Source organism: Zootoca vivipara, chromosome 14 (assembly GCF_963506605.1).
Source record: "Zootoca vivipara chromosome 14, rZooViv1.1, whole genome shotgun sequence".
Lineage (NCBI taxonomy): Eukaryota > Metazoa > Chordata > Lepidosauria > Squamata > Lacertidae > Zootoca > Zootoca vivipara.
This window is the reverse complement of record NC_083289.1, coordinates 43,574,409-43,601,667: the sequence shown is the minus strand read 5'-3', so window position 1 is coordinate 43,601,667 and position 27,259 is coordinate 43,574,409. Positions and strand designations below refer to the sequence as shown.

At 47.0% G+C, this 27,259-nt stretch overlaps 1 protein-coding gene across 2 annotated transcripts in view; it reads right to left on the bottom strand.

Annotated features, from left to right (window-relative positions):
- Positions 1–22,868, bottom strand: part of TECPR1 (tectonin beta-propeller repeat containing 1) — a 42,949-nt gene extending 20,081 nt beyond the window's left edge. Inside the window, exons 1-13 of one of the 2 annotated variants that reach the window (XM_035132311.2) lie at positions 22,673–22,868; positions 18,848–19,080; positions 17,018–17,200; positions 14,002–14,124; positions 13,181–13,306; positions 11,222–11,396; positions 8,734–8,834; positions 7,527–7,628; positions 5,724–5,869; positions 4,539–5,044; positions 2,463–2,608; positions 1,591–1,746; positions 240–389 (exon numbers count right to left, since the gene is read on the bottom strand). In XM_035132311.2, coding sequence (XP_034988202.2) covers positions 240–389; positions 1,591–1,746; positions 2,463–2,608; positions 4,539–5,044; positions 5,724–5,869; positions 7,527–7,628; positions 8,734–8,834; positions 11,222–11,396; positions 13,181–13,306; positions 14,002–14,124; positions 17,018–17,200; positions 18,848–19,080; positions 22,673–22,853 — 2,328 coding nt within the window. In that variant the 5' untranslated portion in view covers positions 22,854–22,868. The other variant, XM_060282498.1, reaches the window with a different exon arrangement.
- Between the last annotated feature and the right edge of the window lie 4,391 nt (positions 22,869–27,259).

Below are 27,259 nucleotides of genomic sequence, written 5' to 3'. Positions count from 1 at the left end.
TATCCCTTTCCCCAGAGAACTTGGAATTGTGGGAACGAAAGGTCTAAACACCTCTCAACAGCCTCACTGGGATTCTCTGAGGGAAGCCATGAGTGATAGTATCAGACTGCTTTAAATGCATGATGGGAGCTTTTTCAAAAAGGCAATATTCGAATCCGAATATTCGAATCTGATACACAAGGGATGAATTTCAAAACATGCCCTGTTGATTTCAACATGCATCTGGTCTTTGAGCTCACCCAGTCGTGCATCTCCTGTTCGGTAGCAGCCGCTAGTCGAATGGGCCAGCGCTGCTTGGTTTTTTCCGGCGTATACAGAGCGAAGGAATGTTTGGCCTCATTCAGGATCTCAACCAGGATGGTTACTTCATTGAGGAACACATGGATGTACTGGGAAAACACACACACACACACAATACAAGCTTTTTTTTTAACTGAGGAGCGCATTTAATAACAACTGAATCTGGGCATTTTTAAAGAACCGGGTGGAAAGCACTGGGTGAAGGGTCCTAGCTCAGTGGTAGAGCACCTGCTCTGCACACAGAAGGTCCCAGGTTCAATCCCCAGCATCTCCAGGTAGGGTTGGAAAAGTCAGCAGTCTGAAATCTTGGGGAGCCACTGCCTGCCAGTGTAGATAACATGGTAGTACCTCTACTTACGAACGTGATCAGTTTCGGAGTGCCGCTACTGCACGTGTGCAAAAGAGCGCTTCTGCGCATGTGCGAAGCGCGCACATCGCTTCTGCGCATGCGTGAAGTGCAGATTGCATGTGGTGAACCCGGAAGTAAACACTTCCAGGTTTGCCGCGTTCGTAACCTGAAAAGCCGCAACGTGAAGCAAACGTAACACGAGGTATGACTGTACTGAACCAGATGGGCTTATGGTCAGGAATCTGCCAGTATAAGGCACATTCCCACGTTCTTCACATAGAAGGCCATCATCTAAGATGGTGCCTTGTACTCCAACATGTATTTGGATAATTAGAAATCAAAGTATCCTCCCCTTTCCAAACAGTTTTTTCATATACAGTCGTACCTTGGATTTCGAACAGCTTCGTTGCCGAACGTTTCAGCTCCTGAAAGACCGAAAAGTGAGTGTTCCGGTTTCTGAACGTTTTTTTTGGAAACCGAATGTCCGACGGGGTTTCTGCAGCTTCTGATTGGCTGCAGGAGCTTGCTGCAGTCAATCAGAAGCCACACTTTGGAAGTCCAACGGACTTCCGGAACAGATTCCGTTCAACCTCTAAGGTACAACTGTGCTTAAAAATCCTAAATGCTAATTTTAGCACAACGGAAGAGATGTTCGTATATATGTTATATAGGTGCAAATGCTTCAAGGAGGAGAAGTTAAGAAATTGGCAATCGACCCATTGCACCTGCTTATTATGTTGCTCATTAATTATATGAAGCAAACAATGCATTTTTCGGACATTTTTACAGAAACAGAGCACTGAAAAGTTTTCTGGGGTGGGTGGGAAATCCATCTCACGTCACGTTATAAATTTACAAAGCAAATTAGTGCATAAAATACGGACACGGCGTAGAGAGCTCGGTGTGGCTTCTCTAGAGAGAATGTGGCCGCGCGCCAGTACCTTCTTCTCCTCGTAGTGCATGTAATAGATGAAGAGGATGCTGTCCCTTGTGCCGTCGTTCCCAGTGAACTGCTCGAGGGCCACCCGCACATCAACCCACCTGTAAGGCTTCCAGCTTCTCCACCACTGCAAGGTTCCAGTTTTGACCCAGACAGACTGGAGAGGCAAAAATGAAATGAAATGAATGCAGTGCAGTGCAGAAGCCACAAGGGGGCCAAACACCTTCGCTCCCCTTCCCTCCATCATCGCTCCTTCTCTCTACTACAGACGGTAGCGGGCAGAAGGTTATACTATGGTGGTTGTGCAGAGAAAGCAGACAGAGAATTTTTTTCTCTCCTTCTGGGGCCAGCCAGCGAAGCTGCTGGGTGGAAGGTTCCAGACAAAAGTACTTATTATTTATGCACTTGAACGATGGAATTTCTTGCCACAGGATGTGGTGATAGCCATCGACTTACACAACTTTAAAAGTAGGTTAGACAGGTCAAATTCCTTTCGACTCACCCATTGTCAGAATTGTAGGTTGTAAGCATCTTGAGGCATGGAACCTGATCCCCCCCCCTCCGGCCTCACTCTGTATGGTAGGGGTGGCAAACACATAGGTCCTAGAACTTCATACGGCCTCCAATCACCTTTTTTTCTGGCCCCAAAGAGACTTCAACCTGCTTCTCCCCTCCTCCAAGACATGGCCCCATAACAGAGGTATAGTGGTATAGTCATGTTTACTACTATTATTAGGAATTTAGCCATAAAACGCTTAATCCATAATGTCAAAACTGCATGAAAAATGTAGTTTGGAGAGTTCTGAGTCCCTCAGCTTGCTCATTTTGAAAGTCAAAATGCAGGAACGGATGGCAGCCTCTCTCCACTCTTACCTGCTCGACAGCCTGTTCGTAGTGTCGAAAGTTCTCCACCTCCCGCCGAGTCCTTTCCGTGAGCTGCTGAAAGATCTGCTTCCGCCACACGGCAGTCTGTGCAGGGGTGATGGAGAGAGAGAGCGACTGCCCGGAAGAGGATAAGGCTACGGCAGAAGAGGAGGAGCACGTAATCAAGGACTAGGCAACAGAACATCCAAAAGGTCCCAAAAGTTCAACCCCTGTCGCTTCCGGTTCAAAAAGGACCAGGAAGCTGGTGATGTGAAAACTTCTGCCTGAGACCCCGGAGAGTCAGGAAAGAAAACGCTGGCTTAGACAGATAAACAGTTGCTTCCACCTGGGGAAGGAGCGCACCTCAGTGTTAGAGCATCTGCTTTGCATGCAGGAGGTCCCAGGTTCAATGCCCAGGTACATCTGGCAATGTTCCCTATCAGAAACCCAGGAGAGCTGCTGCCTGTCAGTGCAGACAATATGGAGCTAGATGGGCCACCGAGTCTGACTCAGTATAAGGCAGCTTCCTATGTCCCACACCACATATTTAAAGCACGTGGGTTTCTGGGAGCTGTAGTTTGTGAATGGTGCCAGGAACTGTAGCTATATGAGAGGTAAACTACAGTTCCCAGGATTCTCTTGGGGAAGCCAAGTGCTTTATATGTTTGGCATGGATGTGAGGCAACTTCGTACATCCCACCGCCACACACAGACTTCACTGCCCTAGGTAAGTACCAAAGTTTGAGGTAGGGTTCCAAGACCGGTTACTGGGAAGAAGAGAAAAAACATAGCACTACATTTTATCAGAAGCCACTGTGTTGTCTCTCCAGATCATGGGTAGGCAAAATAAGGCCTGGGGGCCGGATCCGGCTCTATCGCCTTCTAAATCCTGCAGACAGTCCGGGAATCAGCGTGTTTTTACATGAGTAGAAAGTGTGCTTTTATTTAAAATGCATCTCTGGGTTATTTGTGAGGCATAGGAATTCATTCATCCCCCCCAAAAAATATAGTCCGGCCCCCCACAAGGTCTGAGGGACAGTGGGCCGGCCCCCTGCTGAAAAAGTTTGCTAACCCCTGCTCCAGATGTTGCTGGACTACAACTCCCATCAGCCTCTACCAACATGCCCAACTATCAGGGATGATGGGAGCTGTAGTCAAGGGATCCACCACCAAGGGACTCAACTCTGGAGAAGGCTAACTTAAAGCAAAGAGATAGCCATGCAAATAATAATAATAATTTATTATTTATACCCCACCCATCTGGCTGGGTTTCCCCAGCCACTCTGGGTGGCTTCCAACAGAAAAATGAAATAAAATAATCTTTTAAACATTAAAAGCCTCCCTAAACAGGGCTGCCTTCAGATGCCTTCTAAAAATCTGGTAGCCGTTTTTCTCTTTGACATCTGATGGGAGGGCGTTCCACAGGGTGGGCGCCACTACCGAGAAGGCCCTCTGCCTGGTTCCCTGCAACTTGGCTTCTCGCAACAAGGGAACCGCCAGAAGGCCCCCGGTACTGGACTTCAGTGTCCGGGCAGAACGATGGAGGTGGAGATGCTCCTTCAGGTATACTGGACCAAGCCCAGGAGTCTTACAAATCTGAGTGAAAGGGGTCAGCCTTACTCATAGAGACTTGTCCAGACTTCAGGCCTAGTTCTTATAAATGAATGAGACAGCAGACACATGTCTGGACTATACAATTTCAGGCCACTTGTGAGGGCTCAATATTCCTTCAGAAAAAGAAAAGAACAAACCACCAGCAGGTCAGGGAAAGGTTGCCTAGAATCCATCTCCCTGACAGGATAGTTTTCCTTGTGTACTGAACTATTTTGTACTGAGCAGCATTCAATCATGTGAATTCCCACCTGCCGTCTTAAATAGTACAGGCCAGACACAGGTTTACCAGACACCGCTGCACATGAAACTTGGGTGTGTCCCAACGTTAAGCCTGTGACCAAAGGATAGAGAGTTAAAAGTGGGACCTTACAGGCCTGGGTTAATGGGAAGAATGGACCACAGGGGAAATGTACACATTCAGAAGGGGTAATGGGACACGGAGGTGGTTCAAACACTGGAAATCTCACCCACCTGACTGCACCGTGAACCACTTGAGGGAGCTGTGTGAATCCACAAAGCAGCCTCCGCCACAGACCCAGGCCCACAACGGATGTTCGTCGGCCACCAAATGGTCCTCTATGCCAACGGATAACGTGCCAAAAGAGGACAGGCTGGATGCATCAGCCGAGGTGCTTGCAGAGGCCGCAGCTGGCTTCTTGGCCTCCTTCAGGTCAATGTTTGTCCACTGCAATTCAGCAGGTTGAGACTCTGGACCCAAGGCAGGTGCTTCTGGGACATCCGCGAGCCCTTTATCCGTCGCAGGGTTGGCTTCGTCAAGAGGGGATGGGACAAGATTCACAGCCGGGCCTGCGTCCGATTCCGGTGCCTGTTGGGGCCTGTCGTCACCTGCCGCACACCCAGGCAGACAAACGTTTTCCAGAACCAGCGGTGCCTCAATATCGGACGGGAGGTCTCCCTCACTTCGGAATATGGAGTTGGTTTGTTCCTTGATGTCATCCGTGAAGAAACAGCCAGCACTTGGGGAAAGGGGGAAGAGAAAGAGATTGCACCGGATCCAAGCCCGTTATCATTCAGGCTTAGTCAATACATGCTCAAACTAAGAAAACTCTGAATATAAGAAATTGAATATGTAAATGTATCAAAGCCGCATGAGAGAACCTTTTGAAATAAGAACTTGAGCATTGTGGCCTAAGCCAAGATAAGTGATTTCATACGAATTTGAATGTATTAAACATAACAGAAAGCAGAAGGAGAAACTACTGAAGAAGCCCGTCATATGGGCGAAACAGGTGAAAAACGCCGGCAGCCCGTCTATTATTGACACTTCGTTCGACCTGCTGCCACTTTGCTGACAGCCACATAGCCTCAAAGACCATAAAGACTGGTTTGCCTTTCGGTATTTATTTGTATATGCTATTTGCTTGACGTTTGGTTTTGGCTTCTGTGTCAGCGTTTGTATATGGTTCTCTTATTGTTTTCTTTTTGTACTAATAATATTTGATTGAAACTTGATTGAATCTTGTGCCCTTGCGTGCTGCTTGCATTGTATTGGACTTTTGAAGAAATTGGCAGCATTAGCCCATTATTTCAGTTTTCGTTATCATTCAGTAGCAAGCTTGCCAAGCCAATTATATATAGTAGAAGATTACGGTTTTTGTTGTTGCTAAAAGCACACTCTCAGGGTTTCTAAGTTACCTGAGGAGACTTGTTGAGCTGCCAGTCTGCGATCGGTCACTATCTCGGCTGCAAACAATCGCTTTCCACGTTTTCCCACTCAGCTCACTTGGGGTGATGCCTTGACGGAAATAAACGGCTCTGTCCTCACAGCTGATCCCCCAGACCTAGACAGGGGGGGGGAGAGAAGATAAAGCAGAAGAAATGTGTGTGAGAGTAAGAAAAACAGATGTTCAGCTCCCTTGTGGCTGACATCACAAAAGAAGTGGCTCCCTGGCATTGCACTGAGATGGGAAAACTTACAGGAAGAATTAGAAACCAGGAAGAGGCGGTAATAAGAAATGGGGAAGTTTATAATTTATTTGAAAATCTATTTGGAACAATTACATACACAGGTAGGATTGACAGAAAGCTTGCAGTAAGACAATGAACTAAGGAATGAAAAAGGATTTATAAGAATAGAGTTATGAAAGACATGCAGAGGGGGAAATCATTATATTAAGATCCACAATGGAGGGGGAGGGAAGTCAAAGGGGATTATATGTTTTAATTCATTTGTTTTATGTAAAATAGAAAATGCAAATTAAAAATAAAATAAAAATAAACCAGACTAGCGAAACCTCTGCACCTCTCCTTAGCAAATGCTTTGAATAAAATCTCGACAGATTTTAACCCTAAACTAAGTTAAAGGCTTGTTTTCTTCTACACATCCAACCACCTACGACAGGGGTCAGCAACCTTTTTCAGCCGTGGGCCGGTCCACCAACCCTCAGACCAAGTGGTGGGCCAGACTATATTTTGAAGGGGAAAAAATGAACGAATTCCTATGACCCACAAATAACCCAGAGATGCATTTTAAATAAAAGCACACATTCTACTCATGTAAAAACACCAGGCAGGTCGCACAAATAACCTAGAGATGCATTTTAAATAAAAGGACACATTCTACTCATGTAAAAACACGCTGATTCCTGGACCGTCCGTGGGCCGGATTGAGAAGGCGATTGGGCCGCATCTGGCCCGTGGGCCTTAGGTTGCCTACCCCTGACCTACGACCTCACCCTTTTAACCTGAGATGCAAAGCTTGTGTTCTGCCAGGGAGCTATGGTTCTGCTCACCCCAGTTCAGTTGCAGAAGAGTCAATCCTATGAACAGGTTCAAAGTTTTTTTCTTTTTTTCTTTTGCAGGCCTGGTTCAACTTCCAGTGGGGCGAATGTTCCAGACCTGCTTGGATACCTGCTCCGCTGCTTCTAAAGCAGGCATAGGCAAGCTCCGGCCCTCCAGATGTTTGGGACTGTAAATCCCATCATCCCTAGCTAACGGAACCAGTGGTCAGGGATGATGGTGTAGCCTTATCAGCTATTAAGGGTCCTTTAAGTTGCACCCAGGCAAGGACAGAGATAGCCAATAATGACACCGGGGGTTGAATCCAGAGAAAGAGTTTAATTCTTAATTAATTAAGAGACTCTTGGTGGTTAAGCCTCACGACAAGAGTAAAGAAACACAAATTGCAAAGCTTCTTATACACTTCTTGGGCTCCTTTCCCCGTCCTCTGTAAATGGGCACACGCAAGGGGTCAGCTCTTAGCCTTGATAGCAAGTCTAACTGTTACATTGCACTTTAACACAGAGAGGCATAGAGGCAAAGAAGAAAGCATTTTTAAGAAGCATTTTAGGAGGAATATTGGGGGGGGGGCAATGCAAACTATAGGATCAGATCTAGCTCAATAACACAATTGGCAAACCTCTCCCTTCAATGGGAATTGTAGTCCCAAACATCTGGAGGGCCGGAGTTTGCCTATGCCTGTCCTAAAGGGAGCCTCACCTGGTCATTCAAGCCGACGTTCACCATCACCATCTCGCCAACCATCTCGATCCAGCTGGTGCCGCACGGATTGTGAGAGTTCACACCTCTTCTGAACCAGACCTGAGGGGAGAATATCCAAATTACTGCTTGGTGGCTCTGGGATTTCTCTACCAACTCTGTTCCCCTCCCCAATCGATTTCTGAAACTGGAATAAATTATGCAGAGTAGCAATACTCACATTCCTGAATTACTTTATATGTTACACAGAAAATGGCAACAGGCTGTGTTTGCATGACGCATTTAAGGGAGTATCATACCACTTTAAAAAGCCATGGCAATGAACCGAAGAGAGTGTTGAAAAACACGTTTATTAAGAAACCAGAATCCTTTCTATTGGGTATAGTTGGAAAAGAGATTCCCAAGAAAAATGTTAATTTCTTTATGTATGCTACAACAGCGGCAAGAGTATTATTAGCCAAGAACTGGAAGGCCCAAGAATTACCAACAGTGGACGATTGGCAAATGAAAATGATGGAGTATATGGAACTGGGTGAGATGACCAAGAGAAAAGTGACTGGGGAGAAGAAGCGACAGAAGAAGAGTGGAAAGATTTTAAAGTTTATTTTAAAAAAATATGGTAAAATTGTATATTGAGATTAGATTTAGAAGTTTATAGAAACTGCAGGTTTGAGAATTATGTTATGTGTTATGTTATGTGTTTTTATTGTTATTTGTGTAATGTTATTTTTTCTTATTATTTTTGTTTGTATCGGTTGTGTTTAAAGTGTTGTGTTTCTCTGTAAAATTAATAAAAATTATTTAAATAAAATAAAATAAAATAAAAAGCCATGGCTTTCCCGCAAAATCCTGGGAACTGTCGTTTGTTAAGGGTGCCGAGAGTTGTTAAGAGACCCCCCGTTCCCCACAAAGAGCTAGAATTGCCAGAGTGTTTTAACAATTATTTCCTCTTCCCAGGAAACCAAGGGGACTGGATTAATAAATCACAACAACATATAATGAAGACTCCCCAGTCTTTTAAAAAGTGGAATGGGGGATGGGACCATTTTTTAAGGTACGAAGATACTGCCCTGGGTGATGGGGAGTGGCTGACTGTTATACTAAATTGTTGTTTTCAATTCCTCTCCTCTGTCATGAGGACTTGAAACACAGCCAGCACTAAATGAAAGGAAACCTTAAACCGCAATTGTGTCTCAAAGCTTCTTACTTTCCGGTCTTTGGTAACTGCCCAAACAACATTCACACCCACTGACACATGTAAGATTCCATTCTCTGGGACCGGAGGCTCCACAATTGTCCAAGAAATTCCTGTCAGAGGAAAAAGCAAGAGAACAATTTGAAAAACCCAGTTCAGTTCCAAACAAGAAGAAAAATATGATGCTTTTATTAATTTTTACTTTGTAAATTTGTGACCTCAAGAAAAACATGCTTCGGAAAACAAGGGATACGAAATGCACATCAAACCATCAACAAAATGTGAAGCTTGTGCTCCCTTGGGAAGAAGGGCAGGATATAAACTTAACAAAATAAACACCTGCAAATTAAGACCACCATAAGATATCTCCTTCATAATCATAGTACTGTAATAAGCTGGCACAATAAAAGGCAACAATAACCCATCATAAGTTAAGCACACAAAAGCCAGAGCAAACTATTGTTTCTACACCTCAGTCCGTGGATTTTAAAGGCCTCTTTGGAGCTACCGACGGATGGCGCCTGCCTCACGTGACATGGGATTAAATACCACAACTGTGGAGCCACCAGCAAAAAGGCCCTGTTCCCCCAGGAAGACTGTCTTTGCAGGAGAGCACCTAATCAGGGTCTCTGAGGCAGATCTTAAGCTATGGACTTAAAAGCAGATGGCACTTTAAACAGTAGCAGTGGGTGGAGCAGCTCTGCCCCCCTGGGGTCCCGATGCCACACGATGCTGTCGGTTACCGAGAGGGCGAGGCGGCAGGGAGCTCGGCAAGGTTCAGGCACAGCAACAGAGCACCTGATTGGCTCCTCACCCTCCCGGTAACCTACAGCACTGGGAAGCCAGCGCTGGGAAGCCAGGTGAGCAACGAATGCCTTTAAGTCACCTGATCCTAAACAGTTCAGTGCTTGAAGGTCATCGTCAAAAGCCTCCTGTGGCCGCAAATGTGTGGGATATAATCCACTGGGAGCAGTCAAATAGTTATTTGTCGGCGGTTTACCGAAGTCAGTTATCTCCAAATTATCTCCAAATTGAATTTATGAGGCCTCATATAATTATAATTCAGCAGAAGAAAACATTTTGGAGACTCTCTGTAGCTGCCACTTGTGTTTGCCAGCAGCTCTGATAATTAGGGTGTTTCTCTTCCTTAATTTATAACTTGTATCTTGTAAAACTTTGACACGTCCTTGCGTTTGGCACTACCTGGCAAAGTGCTCAGCCCAGCCCAGCTTCATGCAGCCTCACAGTTTAAGGGGAGTTAGAACAATAAAACAATGAGATAAAACAATAAATTGAAACAACAACAAAACGAAGCACTAAAAGGAGTTAAGAAGTAAAACGGAAGAGAAGGCTAAAAACAAGTGCTAAGGGTTGGTTATAGAGCAGAAACTTGCCTTACGAGTTGGACTTAAGAGTTCAAAACCCTGCTTCAAGCACTCAGCAGTCAAGTACAACATTCCTTGTTTTGCTAGAGTGGACATGCAAGGGGATATTTGGTCCAGCCAGTCAAAACTTCCTGTTCCTCCTGGCCTGGAGCATCCTTCCTTGCATGTGACTAGTGGGTGGACATGACCTTTCCAGGCCTGGTAAAAGGACAAGACGTGCTGCCTCTCTCTCTCTTTTCCATCTTCCTTTCGTCCTGCAAACTTCCCGGACTGCTAACTGCAATCACTAGGTCAACCCACATATGGGGTATACCTGTTTGTACAGTGGTACCTCGGTTTATGAACACAATTGGTTCCGGAAGTCTGTTCATAAACTGAAGCGTTCATAAACTGAAGCAAGCTTTCCCATTGAAAGTAATGGAAAGTGGATTAATCTGTTCCAGACGGTCCGCGGAGTACTTAAACTGAAGCGTTCATAAACTGAAGCGAACTTTCCCATTGAAAGTAATGGAAAGTGGATTAATCCGTTCCAGAAGGGTCCGCAGAGTACTCAACCTGAAGCGTACTTAACCTGAAGCATGGGTGTAATTGGTTCCGGAAGTCTGTTCATGAACAGAAGCGTTCATAAACTGAAGTGAACTTTCCCATTGAAAGTAATGGAAAGTAAGTTAATCTGTTCCAGATGGGTCCGTGGCGTTCGTAAACCGAAAATTTGTAAACCGAGGTGTTCATAAACCGAGGTTCCACTGTATATGCTTGTAACTTTAAGCCTAAAGCCTGCCTTCAGAGATCGCACTGTGCTCTGCCTGACCATGAGTAAACTTTCTTTTTATTGCTTATGAATAAGACTGTGTGGTGTCTTTATTCTTTTAGGAGGGATTCAAGGGGTCTTACCAGGAAAATATTAGAACACATTTCAATCTGGACAAGCCAGCTGGAATTGCGAATTGTCTTAAGAAACTCACATGAGTTTGCAACTAGTTTTCTGCTGTGCATGAGAAGGGGAATGTAAACTCTGCTAAGTAAAGGAACTTGCTGAAGCAAGCTAGGAAGGATATTAATAAACAATATATCCTCTCCTGCCACCCTGAAGATTCCCACAAAATGGGGCTTACCTTGAGGGTTGTTTCTGTCAATCCCTTCCCTCACGATCGCCTGCCCTTCCCAGAGAGTTCCCCAGAGAAGGTCGTATGGCCCGCAGCTGATCTGGACGGCTTCACCGGGGGTAGCAATTAAAGACCACGAAGAACCTTCCGGATTATGATGGCAGACGTCTTCTCTGTACCAGACCTGAGGCGAGGGGGGAAACGTGTAGCCTTCAGGAACGGCAACTGTTGATTTTATATGTTTGTCTAATTAAATTTTATATTTTCTATAAATTCCCACCGCACCCTTCCTCCCAAACGCAAACCCAGAGCAGCAAACACACCTGTGATTTTAAAAATAAAACAAAAACGTATTTAAAGTCTTCTGTCTGTCCCTCCCCGCCAGAGGCTACCTCTGCAAAGTTGCTCCCATGGGTATGTACCTTTTAGGAGTGAAAAAGGTTCTAGATCAGTGTTTCTCCAGCTGTTTTTGGACTAAAACTCCCATCATCCCTAGCTAGCAAGACCAGTGGTCAGAGATTATGGGAATTGTAGTCTGAAAACAGCTGGAGACCCAAAGGTTGGGAAACACTGTTCTAGATTGTATCCAACACTACTCCAACTCGAGAATAGACACACTGAAATTAATGAACCTAAAATGAGTTGTGTCCATTAGTTTCAATGGGTCTATGCTGAGTACCGTGTTTCTCACATTTTAAGACACGTCTTATATTTAATTTTACTCAAGAAAACAAGCCTATGGCTTATTTTTGGGGGGTGTCTTATTCAGGGGCTGGATCATAACAGGGAAATGATTTTTTATATGGATTTTACAGATGCTGTACAACTGGCTGTGTTTATTTCTCTATTTAGAAATCACGTTTCTCTCTCTCAGGACTGATTAGCCAGATGCTGCCTGAAATCACAATTGGCTTTATCAAATAGCTGTTAAGTACTTTCCTTTGATGCCCAGATCTCATGGCTACAATAAGGTTTCTACCTTTCAGGACAAAGGCAAGGTGATAATAGGAAGTTGTCTTTATCTATCTCCTTAATCTCCTCTTTCATATGCATAACCTTTGAAGCCTAGGAATGCAAGTTGTCTGGGTCTCTCGGCAAAACGAGACGGGAGGGGATGTCAGTTTTAAAAAAAACACCCGCGTGTCTGCGAGGAGCTCGCCACTTTCCTACCGTAGCTGCAGTTTGCCTGCCTCGCTCTCTGTCTCGGACATCAAGAGGAAATCAACAGGCAACTCATGGCTGGGCACATACCGGTAGAATGGAAGGGGGAAAAGATGAGGGGAAGCGAGAGGTGGGCTGTGTGTGTGTGTGTGTGTGTGTGTGTGTGTGTGAGAGAGAGAGAGAGAGAGAGAGAGAGAGAGAGAGAGAGAGGCACAGGGGGAGAAAAAGGGACCCGCACAGGGGGAGAGAAAGAGACGCGCACAGGGGGAGAGAAAGAGACTCGCACAGGGGGAGAGAAAGAGACTCTCACAGGGGGAGAGAAAGGGATGCACACAGGGGGAGAGAAAGGGACGCGCACAGGGGGAGAGAAAGGGACGTGCACAGGGGGAGAGAAAGAGACGCGCACAGGGGGAGAAAGAAAGATGCGCACAGGGGGAGAGAAAGAGACACGCACGGGGAGAGAAAGAGACACACACGGAGGTCATTCATGAGGCAGCGTCTTTAATCGCTCCTCTTTTCTTCTTCGTGCCTTCCTCTCCTCTCCACCGCAAATGCCACTTTTGTCCTCTTCACCAAGTAGAGCTCACATACGGTAGCACTACGGCTTATTTTCGGGGTATGTCTTATATTTTTTCAACACATGAAAATCGTGCCATGCCTTATTTTATAGGCACGTCTTAAAATAGAAACACGGTAGGACTAGCACTGGCAAGAGCCCTCTGCATTCCTGATATAGAATGGCTGATGGATGGATGGACCAACACTCTTTTGCCATACACAAGAATCCCGAAGGCAAATAGGTGTTACCTTTCCTTGCAAAGACACGGCCCAGACTGACAACCTTCCTACTGGCTCATCTGTAATCTCCCATCCTCCGACGGAAAGATCATTGAAAGGATCCGGCAACTGCATGGGATCCTGTTGGGATGGAATCTACAGCAGCAAGGGCAGAAAACACGCTTTGAATTACTTTCCTGTAATGTACGGAGTCGACATTCTTCCCAGCTGAACCTATGGTTTCTTATTAGGGGCAGCCCATTTAGAAATTGCTTGGCGTTAGCGTTACGATAAGCCCCCTAACAACATATGGGGACCCAAGGTTGAGAAAGGCTGTTCTAACTACCAAAGCAGCACAAAATAAATAATATTACAACTACGCTTCTCGGGGGTGGGGTCACTACAAAATCGCCCAATGAGATGCAGGAGTAAACGTAATGGATGTGAATGGAAAGAAAGGACAAATTGGAGGTGAAGTTGCTGGAACCCTCTGCACCAAAACATCTTGTTGCAAGTCCCACTGGTTGAAACGTTAATTTTTTAAAAAATATGCTTTTTGCCAAAACTCGTAGGGCAATTCAGAAACACTAAATGCCTCAACCCAGATGGGTAAGGCAAAGGAAAAAACTTAGAAACAGCATTCCCCAAGAGCCTGGAAGAATAAAATCACCTTTGCCCGGCATCAACACAATCAGGTGGACACCACTGAAAAGGCCCTGGTGCAAGGAATCCGGGGTTAGATCTTAGGTTTTGCAGCATAGCCACTGCGAAAGGCCTTGAGCCAGCCCTGACCACCTCCAGACACATTGCAACTTTGAAAAATGGAGTGGGGGAGGGAGGGGGAGAGACACCTTTGCCCATGTGTCTCGCGACTTGTATCTCCGGTACCGAATCCATCGCCTCCGCCGCACACAGGAATTCCACCTCTTGTCTTTGGTGTAGGTGGCTGGGAAATCTATAGCATATGTCCAGCCCTTAAAAAGGAAAAAGAAGGAAGGGGGAGAGAGCAGTCAGATATTTTTGTCAAGTATTGAGTTTACCAGAAAAAAACGCTTAATATACTCTAGGCAAGAACTGAGCACCAACCTCTGGCAAAATTAGCAACGCTGCTCTTATAAAGCAGCTTTTAATCCACCAATATATAATCATAGAATTGTAGAGTTGGAAGGGACCCCAAGGGTCATCAAGTCCAACCCCCTGCAATGCAGGAATCTCAGCTAAAGCATGTTGCGATACGATTGCCTGCCCAGCCTAATAAGAACCACCAATCAACCTAGCCTGGTTCTCTTGACACATTCAATCAGGGGCTTGGAACTTCAGGCTTGGGGGGCACACGTGGCCCTCCAAGTCTCGCTACCTGGCCCTCAGAACTCTCTCCAGCCTTCACTTTCTCCCCAGGCCACACCCTTCACTAGCTTGACTTTGCACTGTCCTTGAGTATTTTTTGCTTGGCTGGAATTTGCCCTTCAACTCTGATAATGCCTCTTCCTTGCCTGGACGGAGGACAGAGAGGGGTGTGCGAGTCAATGCGTACTGTACATAGGAAAAAATTATACCCATTGCCCACTTTTGCACCTCACCCTGCACAGCAGTGGCATGTGGCCCTGGGAAGTCTGCCCCAAAGGGAACACAACGTCTTTTGTTCTGAAAAAGGTTCCCTGCCCCAGTTTTAAACGATAGGTTAAAGTAAACTAGGGTTTAAAGTGAGCTTGCACTTTGCTCCTCCTTTGCCCTTAACTTCAGTGTCTCCCAGAGAGGAAATAAACTAGAGATTGACTTGCCATTATATGTGAGCCACTGCTTATGGTTTGCCTGTCTCCTGGCAAATCATGATGGTAAGAACAAACCATGGTTTACTAGGAGCCTGCCAAGCAAACCACGAGTGCTGGTTTGCACATAAACTGGGCTAGGGAGAGGCTGCCCGATGTTGAAGCTGGGTTTCTAACACTTATAAAGAATAACCTCTGCAATAGCAATACTATCCCTCTAAGGCCCAGGGACCCAGGTGGCGCTGTGGGTTAAACCACTGAGCCTAGGGCTTGCTGATCAGAAGGTCAGCGGTTCGAATCCCCGTGACGGGGTGAGCTCCCATTGCTCGGTCCCAGCTCCTGCCAACCTAGCAGTTCGAAAGCACATCAAAATGCAAGTAGATAAATAGGAACCGCTCCGGCGGGAAGGTAAACGGCGTTTCCGTGTGCTGCTCTGGTTCACCAGAAGTGGCTTTGTCATGCTGGCCACATGACCTGGAATCTATACGTCAGCTCCCTCGGCCAATAATGCGAGATGAGCGTGCAACTCCAGAGTCGGTCACGACTGGACCTAATGGTCAGGGGTCCCTTTACCCTTTAAGGCAGGCATGTCCAACAGGTAGATCGTGATCTACTGATAGATCACTGGATGTCTGCGGTAGATCACTGGTAGATCATTGGCTCCCCCCAAAGAAGCTGAACAACTGTGGCTCCCCTAAAAAGCTCAACATTTTGCCTCCTCCCTGAAAAAACTTTAACCCCAACCCCCCCCCAAAATAGGCCTTCCTCCTTCCTAAACAAAGCTCAACAACTTTGACCTGAACTCCCCCAAAAAAGGGGGTAGATCACTGCCAGTTTTTAACTCTGTGAGTAGATCAGAGTCCTTTGGGAGTTGGCCACCCCTGCTCTAAGGCAAAGGGTGCCAATAGCTTTGGCCTGGTGGGTCAAAGCCGGGTGCTGTGGGTGCCAGTCACAAAACAGCTTACGTAGCATGACAGCTTCAACACAGGATAGGGCCAGCCAGGGCAAAGGTGAACTGAGCAGCAGCTGAGACCATATAGTTTCTTGTGCATTGCAGATTTCGAAGAGGATAGTGACTGAGACCTTCCGTTGGCCTCCTAGGTGATGTCCTCTAAGGCTACAATCCTAGACATGCTCACATGGGTGTCAACCCCACTCAAATCAGTGGAGACAGATTACTCACTTATACTGCGTAGGGAGCAAGTCCCTCTGAAAACAGTGCAACTTCCCATCAACCACGGTTAACAAACTCTGCACATTTTATCTATTAATAACCGCAACCCACAGACTATCGCAAGACCATAATGAGGGTTGCTTGACGTCAATACGATTTGGAGGTACAAGAATCTTTTGTTATTAGTTATTAAATTTGTCTGCTAAAGCTAACGAGCCATCTGTTGCTACCCACATCTAAGGACCACGTGGCGCTGTTGGATTCCAACACCCATCATTCCAGCGACTGGAGGGTTAACCAGTTATTAATTTGATGTGCACTCCAGCATCAGTATAAAAAAGAGTGCAGAAGGGTTACAAGAAAAGGTAACAGGAATGGCAGCAGTAACAGTCTCAAAATGGCATAAGTAGTACTAGGAGACACGAGCTTGCCGTGACGTCACAGACACTATCCAATAGGCGCCTGTACAGTGGTACCTCTAGTTGCAGACACGGTCCGTTCCGGGGTGCCATTCGCACCCCGAAAAGTCTGCAGCTAGAGCGGCACTTCTGCGCAAGCGTGGAGCAGGATAGAGCGCTTCTGCGCATGTGCGAACCACGGAGGTATACACTGACTGTATAGGAGTGCAACTGCTGAGTCAGCATAAGGCTGCTTGCTTGTACACTCAAAGTTCCTGGGCAAACCTAGCCTTTGGAGACGCCTTTGACCTAGTGGTCCCTGCTTTCTATTACAAATAGCACCCCCAGCAACAAAACCAACCAAACAAAAAACAAACAAATAGCACCCCCAGCTCAACCCCCCCTTGGTAGCAAGTATGAATGCAGCGATGTACTTTGGAAGCAAGATAGCAACCCCTCCCCTTCAACATTGCTCCCTCCCTCCTCGCAAGAGGATGTGGATCCCTTTTCGATATTTTGCACCTACCCCTTTCTCTGTGGGGTCCCCTCCAAAACTTTCATCCACATACCAGTCAGATTCCCATTCCCAGTGAGGCGATGGCAACTCAAAGCTTTCGAGCATCTGATGCTTCAGCCCACTCACATCGCTCCACTGCCAGCGGTCACTGGGCAGTAACTTCTCGCAGAAGCCAATCACGGGATTCCAGCGCTGCCAGGGAGTGAACAAGAAAACGGTCACATGTTGTTGTACTCTCTTAACCTCAGGTCCCCAGGCATTGCTGGACTACAACTCCCATCGTCCTCTGCTGGTGTGGCTAATGGACGATGGGAGTTGTAGTCCAACAACATCTGGAGGGCCACAGATGTTTGACTTAGACCAGGGTTCCCCAAACTAAGGCCCGGGGGCCGGATGAGGCCCAATCGCCTTCTCAATCTGGCCTGCGGATGGTCCGGGAATCAGCATGTTTTTACATGAGTAGAATGTGTCCTTTTATTTAAAATGCACCTCTGGGTTATTTGTGGGGCCTGCCTTGTGTTTTTACATGAGTAGAATGTGCGCTTTTATTTAAAATGCATCTCTGGGTTATTTGTGGGGCATAGCAATTTGTTCATTTCCCCCCCGAAAATATAGTCCGGCCCCCCACAAGGTCTGAGGGACAGTGGACCGGCCCCCTGCTGAAAAGGTTTGCTGACCCCTGACTTAGACCCACATTGGCAACCTTAGATTGCCTCTGCCTGGAGAGTACATTTTGGGGCTCCAATATTCAACAGATTAAATCAATTAAGAAATCATTTGTTCAGCTAAACAAGTTGCAACGGCTCAGGACTGCAATACTTCAAGGACCGCCTCGCCCCATATAAACCGACCCGGACTCTGCAATCATCATGTGAGGTCTGGAGGGTGGCATCACGAGAATGGGCCTTTTCTGCAGCGGCTCCCCATTTGTGGAATGCAAAGACATACTCCAGGAAGGCTCGCCTGGCACCTTCATTATACATCTTTAGGCACTAGGGGAAAACATTCCTCTTCAATCAGGCCATTGGCTGATTAATATTCTACACCTTTTGTCTGTGTGTGTGTGGGGGGGGGGTTATTGTTTTGCTTCGTTTCTGTTTTAACTATTCATTTGTGCTTTTATCCTGTATTTTTACCTTGTGAACCACCCTATGATCAATATATAAATTTAAGAAATAACAATAAATAAATAAAGTACCCCTATTAGCCAGCCAACAGATTTCCAGGATATATGTGCACAAACTTTAAAAGTAAAAGCTTGAGTGAAGACTCCAAAATTATATAAGGGTGGATCTACACCGGGGGGGGGGGGACACACACCGCTATAGATACCATATTTATGCGAGGCCACCTGTAGTTTCTGGTGCACTTTCAAATAGCACTTAAAGACAAACTGCAATGAAAAACAACAGGAAAACATTGAAGGAATGCCAAATTAAAACTCAACACATTCTGCACTCTGGTGCTACCGTACTGGACAAATGAAGAGAAAGAGAAGCTCTGTTAGAATGTTTCTGCCTGGCTGGAATGTGTCCTTGAACGCTGATAATGCCTTCGGATTGTTTGGACGGAGGACAGAGAAGGAGGGCGTGAGAAATAGTGGGTGGGTGGAAACTAGCCTATTTTACCAAAGATAGTAATATTTACACGGTGGCTCCACCTAATTCTGCTGGGAAGCAACAGGCTTATTGCCCTCATGCTTGTGGGATTCCCAGAGGCATCTGACTGGCCACAGGATGCTGGAATAGACAGGGTTTCGGTCTGATCCAGCTGGGCGCTTCTTAGCTTTAACTGCCGGCTTCTATTGTGGGCTCATCATCACCCCTTTCCTTTGCATACCTGATTCTCGTAGGTTTCTTCCTGGTACCGGATGGGGACGTCGTTGGAGTGGATGTAAACGTAGACCTGGTGGTCGCACGCAATTCCCCAGCAGCACTGCTTGACGGCAGAAACCCTCTTGAACTCCAGCTCCCCATCTCTGCAGAGTTCCCAGTACTGCCCGGTGGTGGAAAGCGTGTAGACTCGGCCAAAGATATCGACCGCCCACAGGAGAGAACCGGACGTGCTCATGGCTGGGAAGGCAAAGGGAGAGAGAAGGAAGCACAAGCACGGAGGCCAGTTTCTTTGAAGTCTGCCCCTTGCTTCAGGCCAACCATTGAAGGCTGCAGCTTGTAATGCCAAAGGTTTAAGGGTAAAATCCCATACATACTTTACCTGGGAGTAAGTCTCACTGAACCCAGTGGGACTTACTTTTTGAGTAGGAAGGTATTGCAGGGCAAAGCAATGGTTTTTTCTGTCAAGGGCTCTTGAGGTAATCTATACAGTGCTTGCATGCTTCTCTCAGGGTCCCCCCTTCTCTCAGGTTGCCCCCTTCCTCTCTTTCCACACCCAACAGACTATGAGGGGAGGGTAGGACTGCTCTTGCCCGAGGTCTGGCCTGACTACTTACAGCAATTTTTTGAAATTAGACCAAGTCAAATTTCAATACAGTATGGGGACGTGGGTGGCATTGTGTGGTCTAAACCACAGAGCCTAGGGCTTGCCTAGGGCTTGCCGATCAGAAGGTCAGCGGTTCAAATCCCATTGCTTGGTCCCAGCTCCTGCCAACCTAGCAGTTCGAAAGCACGTCAAAGTGCAAGTAGATAAATAGGTACCGCTCCGGCGGGAAGGTAAACGGTGTTTCCGTGCACTGCTCTGGTTTGCCAGAAGCAGCTTTGTCATGCTGGCCACATGACCTGGAAGCTGTACGCTGACTCCCTCGGCCAATAAAGCGAGATGAGCGCCGCAACCCCAGAGTCGTTCACGACTGGACCAAACAATTAGGGCTCCCTTTACCTTTACTAATTTCAATATATATAGGCAGGGCTTTTTATTTCAGTGGGGACTCACTGTAACTCAGTTCTGGCACCTCTCAGGTGGGCGCCATTGCCATTCTAAGACAAGGAGGGAGGTGTTCATGCTGAGTTCCAGCACCTCTTTTTCTAGAAAAATAGCACTGCATATCGGATTGCAGCCCAGGGAGATCGAAGAACAAAATGCAATACATTAATAAATGTGTGCTACCACCTTTACAACACAACCCTAAGCGTGCCAACACATAAGGACATTCATACAGAAATCCATGGGCCCTAGGAAGTGCATTTAAGATTTGCAGCCTTATTTTTGGTCATACAGGGGAACCGTCTAACTCTAGAGCTGAAACGATAAATTGGAGTTAATCTAGTCTTCAACTGGCAGGTTGGGACCCACTACTGCCCCATGGCCTGACCCAAGGATCCCCCTCTGGTGAAATGCTCTCCCCAGGGAGACCCTCCTGGTGTCTTCATTACATTTCTTTAGGTGTCAGGCAAAAACGTTCCTATTCTCCCAGGCCTCTGGCTAATTAAGCAATCTATGGCCTTTAAAACTTTGTGTGTGTGGAGGTACTGTTTCTGTTTGTTACTGTGAAAGTTGGATGGCGCCTTATATGCCTCCTTCCAGCAACTCCTGCAGCCATGCTGTTGCCCAACATCTTGGTCTGTTTTCCTGTGGACCGCAACGGCCAGGCCAAGAGGGGGCCTTGTCATCTGGGCAGCCCAGGACCCCCATGCAAACTGCCCAGGCCTGCACCCCAGGGAGGTCACTTCAGAGCTGCCAGCGTGGAGATTTGGCTTCACCCCGGGAGGCGCATCCCATTGTCTCTCAAGACAGGCATACGCCAACAACAATGTATTTTTGTGTTTTTATATTGTAAACCATCCTATGATCTTTGGATGAATGGCAGTATGGGAATCAAACAATTTCAATTAATTTAATAAATAATAAAAAATAATAAAAAGTAGGTCACAACAATAGCACTAGCACAACACAAATACAGTGGTACTGTATCTTGGTTTACGAACTAAATCCGTTCTGGAAGTCCGTTCTTAAACCAAAGCGTTCTTAAACCAAGGCGTGCTTTCCCATCGCAGCAGGGGACTCAATTTACAAACGGAACACACTCAACATGTTCTGCTTCCAAGGCAAAGTTCACAAACCAAAAACCTACTTCCGGGTTTGCAGCGTTCTTAATCCAAGTTGTTCATAAACTAAGCTGTTCCAAACCAAGGTACCACTGTATATGATAAACAACATGAATAAATGGATCCCCAAATGCATGGGGTCTGAAAATGTTGCAGGATACCAGTTTGTTCAGCCATCTACTCTGCGTAGAATCCATAATGCAGGTTGCAATTCCAGGATCCTTGACAGTTTGGTTATCAAGCCTTTGTTTAAATACCTCCAGTGAAGGAGAGCCCCACCTATCTAACCAGGAAACTTTGACACTGTGTTTAATATCCATTTGTGTCAGGCCTTCAACGGACCTGAAAACCAGCAAAATAATATCGGACTTGGATTGGAGAAGGTTCAAGTGCCCACTTAGTCACAAATTCATTGGGTCACCTTGAGCAAGCCGCTACCTTCCATAGCCTGTAGACTACCTCCACAGGGTTGTTGAGAGGATAAAATGGGGAGAGGAGAACCAATAGATTCAAGTCCGGGGAACCAATGATTTCAAGTAACTAGAAATCAGATTCTGACTCAACATCAGGAAGAACTCTGGCAGTAAGAGCTCTTTGAAAGTGGAACAGACTGCCTGGGAAGGTGATGGACTCCAGAAATTGGATGGCCACCTGTCATTTATGATCTAGCTGAGATTCCTGCATTGCAGGGGGTGGAACTAGATGACCCATGGGGTCCCTTCCAACTCTACAATTCTGACGACTATGAAATGGAATCAAATCTATTAGTGGGCTCCTCCTTGTGGGCTTCCCATGTCTGCCTGGCCACTGTGAGAACAGAATGCTGGACTAGATGAGCCTTTGGCCTGATCCAGAAGGGTTATTCTTAGTGGCTGCATTGGCCCTCTGTGATGTACTGTACGTCAATAACCTTTGGAGAAAGAATGCCCAAGGGGTGTAGGGAGGAGAGGGGCGCTGCGTTGGCACAGGGAAGCAGAGATCATCAAAGCTCGGTTTCGAAGCCGGATGCAGAAGGAGTGAGCCTACTCTGTAGTTCTGTACACACACCTGCTTGGAGATAAGCCACACTCCACTGAACAGGTAGCCAGGTCAGGAGCAGCATCCCAGACCCTGAGATTGCAGGGACCAAACCTGGGACCTAGGGGCAGCCCCAGCTGATGCCCTGGGGAGGTGGGACCTGGAGATGGGGGTTAATTGGGAAAGAGAGGGGACGAGGGTAGCAAAACAAAAAAACGAAAAACCCATGTCTATGCTACAATTTGCAACCGGCTCCTGCCAGTTTGAAGCTTGCAAGCTTCATGCACAGTCTTATTGACTTTTATTCATTTATTCTTCTTATTATTATTAAGCGCGTCCCCGCCCACCTGGAGATTCAAGCCCCTCCACCTGCCGCCTGGTTTGTTCGCCAGGCAAACCTGGAAACTTAAGGCCAGACCCTGCTGCTGAGGAGGCACGCACCGAGCGGCGCTGTCAGCTGACACAGCAAACGAGGCGTCGGAGAGGTCATGTGCCATTGCATCTCTGAAAAAGCAAAGCTCAGCGACCACCAGAAGAAAACCGAAAGTTATAGCCGCGAAGGGGCCCGATGCGAACTGCGACCTACGATCATGCCACATTCGGAGAAGCTCGCCTACTAGACCCGCTCAGGGTCTAAGCTCCTTACCTGAACGTCCAGCACGGCCGCCTTGGGCTTTTCCTCCACGTCTTGCGCACCGGGAGGGGAGGGGCGGCGGCGGCGGCAGCAACAGCAGGAGACACACGCAGCTCCAGCCGCTGCCTCCACCAGCAACCGCAAGCTGGATGGAGGACGAGGAAATCCGGGCCAGCAGGAGACGGCCGCTCATTGGCCGAGAGAGCGAACCCTCCGCTGCTATTGGCTGCGGGCGGAATCAGATGGATACATGGCGTTCTATTTTCCGGCATGGTGTTCTATCTCCCCCCCCCCCCCCCGCGCAGCGTCGTAAGGCCCTCCCACGACCGGCTGCTCCCGTATCACGCCAAGGGGTGTGCGCAAGAACGGTTTGTGGTGGGCAATCTAGCTCTCGAGGGTGTTCTCTCTCTCTTTCCAGTTTCTGCAGCTGGAATGAAAAGAGAAGTAGAAAGGAGTTGGCTGGAAGGGGTTATTATTGCTTTTGCCTGCGACTATGTTATGTGTTTTTGTTTTGTGCTCTTACGTTGTAAACCGCCCCGCGATCCTGGGATGAAAGGCGGCATAGACATTAAATACAATGGATAAATGAATGAGCCCTCTGATTGCTTCTTGCATTTATCCTCGCACCCATCCACCCTGCATGGTACGTTAGGCTGTGGGAGGCAGTGTACCCAATGAGCTTCGTGGCTGAGTTGGGATTCGAACCCTGATCTCCCTTACATAGCTCAGTTGGTAGAGCATGGAACCCTTAATGGCTGGGTCGTGGGTTCGAGTCCCATATTGGGAAAACAATTCCTGTACTGCAAGGGGTCGTATTTGATGACCATCCAACTCTACAATTCTATGAAATAGCTCTCCCAGGTCATAGCCCAACACTCTGTTATACCATGCTGGCTCTCCATAAGATTGGACTACATCTCCCATATCAGCCCCAGCTAGCATGGTCCGTGGTGGTGGTAAATGATATTGAGCAGAAACCCCGGGCCCAAATGTCGCCCTCTTGGCTCTCTCCAGGCCACACTCTTTATCCTTCCAACTCTACAATTCTATGACTATGAAATGGAATCAAATCTATCTGTGGGCTCCTCCTTGTGGGCTTCCCACATCTGCCTGGCCGCTGTGAGAACAGAATGCTGGACTAGATGAGCCTTTGGCCTGATCCAGAAGGGTTCTTCTTAGTGGCTGCACTGGCCCTCTGTGATGTACTGTACGTCAATAACCTTTGGAGAAAGAATGCCCAAGGGATGTAGGGAGGAGAGGGGCGCTGCGTTGGCACAGGGAAGCAAAGATCAGCAAAGCTCGGTTTTGAAGCCGGATCCTGGCCATACCCCTCATTGGCTTTCTTTGGCACTCTCTCTGAGGTTTTGCTTTGATTCTGCCTGGTGGGAATGCACCCTTGCTTTCTATTAACGCCTCTTTTGTTGGCCTGCAGGGAATGGGATAGAGAAGGTGTGTAGGAACAAGGCCAGTGTACAAAGGCACGGTTATTGGCCCTGGCATGGGCCTTGCAAGGTTGCCTAGAAGAGAAGGAGGTCCCTGGGCTGAACCAAGGTCCCCTACCCCAGTCAAGGACGATGGGAGTTGTAGTCTGGCAACATCTGGAGGGTTACTGTTTCCCCGCCTTTGAACTAGGGTCTAGGGAGGTTATGCCAGAGTCTTCGTGGAAAGGTGGATTCTCGGGCAGAATTTGGGAATGAGAGAGGTAGCATCTCGCAGCTTTGAGAGAGGCATCTCAAAGTCTGGGGGAAATAAAATGCACCCTTGGTTCCTGCTCATAGCACCCTGTTCATAACATCACGGTCACCGTTTTCCACCTCCACACACTACACGTTCTGTGTGACTGCCAAGTAATTTAACTTCACGCGAGGTTTAATAAGGAGGGGGGGGGGAGGATTCCATTTGTGACCAGATGGCAGCTGCCTCTGAAAGCAGAATTGATACTCTCTCCCCCCCCCTTCCTTTCTAAGCAGACAAGGCTGCTTTCCTTGAAATGAGAACATTTCCTGCTGATCAAAGATGACAAAGGATGAGCCTGTCTGAAAGGGTATGTGTGTGTGATGGGCTTAGGGAGAGACCCATAACTCAGCAGGAGAGCATATGCTTTGGGTGCTGAAGGTCCCAGGTTGAATCCAGCTATACAGCCAGTTAAAACAGATCAAGCAGTAGGTGGAAGCAAAAATTCATTTTCCTGGAGAGCTGTCAGTCAGAATAGACAACATGGGGCTCCCTACATTGCAGGGAGTTGGTACTAGATGGCCCTCGTGGTCCCAAATATTTATTGTACTTCTGCAGAACTTAAGGTTCTGCCCAGCATGCCAATTCTTGTCTCTCAATGCTCCGATTCAGGCTCAGTTTCTGCCAGCCACCTGGCAGTCTGTTACTAGGAAGAGGAGGGATGGCTTTTAAGAACAAACTTACAGAGAACAGGTCCAGCAAGGACTATTAGTCACAAGAACTAAATGGAGCCTACACGCTCAGAGGCTGTATATCTGAACAACGTATTCTAGGGATGTATAACGGGGAGTCTTGCATTTCGGCCTGCTTGTGAGCGCTCCCAAAAATATGTGTGAACAGTTGGACTGCAAGGGCATAAGGGGAGGGGAGGGGGTTCAGCTCTTTTCCCTCGTGTGACTATTATAGCAATACGAATGGACTCCAGATGCTCAGTTTATATGTGAATAGGGCAGGCACTTGAATAAGCAAATGTTGCTATCTTAATCACATCTGCTTTTGTCCTGTGAAAGGCCACTTTCTCAACTCAAACCACATCAACACAATTTTTCAAACTGCAGCTCACATTGGTTCTGGCCAATAGGGAGGAGGATGGGAGGTGTTACCAGATGTTCGCTACCCCTTCTGATTCAAAAGAATCAAAGGATCATAGAGTTGGAAGGGACCCTGAGGATCATCCAGTCCAACCCCTTGCAGTGCAGGACTATGCAGCTGTCCCTGATGGGGATCGAACCTGCAACCTTGGTGCGATCAGCACTCTAACCAACTGAGCTATATAATGTGACACTCGTAATATAAGCCATTACTTGTTTGCTAATTGCATTTATAGCCCACCTTTTTCTCCACGGAGCTACAAGGTTTTCCCCTTCATTTGAGTCCCACAACAACCCAGCGAGGTAGGTTAAGCTGAGAGCCAGCAAGCTCCATAGTTGAGTGGGGATTTGAACCCTGGTCTCCCAGGTCCTAATCTGTTACACCACACTGGCTCCCTGAGCTATTATGTTCTGTCTCTCTATTGAACTGCAACATCAGTAGATCAACTGGCTAAGATTAATCCATTATTTTCTGTTCATTTAAAAAGGGGGGCATCAATTAACCAAACATTTATTTTTTAATTAATTTGTGGTTTTAGTTATTCACAAAGGACAGAATGCCTCTTTTGAGATGGGGACTCCCTCCTAGAACACCCCTCCCAATGCCCCCTGCTATTGAGTCGTTAATTAAATAGAAATCTTAAATAAATAGAAATTTTAAAGTGAATTTACGTGTGCACAAAGTTATATACTGGTAAGTTACATTGATTACAACTCACTTGGAATGAAAACCATTCTGCGATATTTTACTTACGAGCTGGAAGTTGACGAATACCCCTAGGAACAAATAAATAAAGTATAAAACTCACGTGGGTGAATTGTCTGAGACAGACCCTGATACTCTCTTTAAAAAAGTCATTTGAGAAGGAAAGGAAATCTAAGCGGGGGGGGGGGGGAGAGGCACTGAGTTAATAGGGAGCTAATTGTTCTTTAACCTTGGGGAATAGGACACTGTGTGCTCAGCTGGAATATATGGAGAGGGCAGAAAGAAACTGCTAATGGTGGGAGCTCCCAGGCAGAATTGAAGAGGCCTTCCCCCACCCCCATCTTATTGGGAGAATCATAATACAGAAATAAAGCAGGTGTAGCCTTGTGCCAGCCTGGGGATCCATTGACAGAGGACTTCACTAGTTGAATGTCAACCTGTCAGGCAAAGGTACAGACTCTGTCAGGAATGATGGGGGAAAGTGGCTAATATGAATGTGGTCCCCCGCCCATCGGCGCCCAGGCAGCAGATCCTCTTCTTCTGAAGATGCAATTTTGCAGGACACGGGTAGGAAGCTGCACCTGTTGAATTTCACCCTGTTTTGCAAAGGCACAGACTTACTGGGAAAATGGAGAGAAATGAAAGGAAGAGGGTGACAGACTTGGAAAGGTACCCACTTCCCCAGCAGGTGACCACACAGAGAGACCTGAACCTCTCCTTGAAGAAGTGCATTTCCTGCTGTTGATATGAAGTGTTGCGAAACAGAAAAGCAACTCGAGGGGCAAGTGACAATCAAATTTTCTTTGTTTCATCTTTACCTTTCACATTCTTAACGCAGCTCTCTCCTCCCCAAAGGAAAATAAAGGCGGCTAAGTCAGTAACAACAAGCACTATTCAGTCGAAGCACTTGATGGATTTCAGTTTGCCACGCAAAGCCAGAGGAACTCCTGTGTTGGGGATAGGACTTGGGAGGCCGGGATTTAAACCACCACTTAGTAATGAAGCTCACTGGCTGACGCTCTGCCTAACCTACCTCACAGGGTTGTTGTGAGGATGAACCGGGGGGGG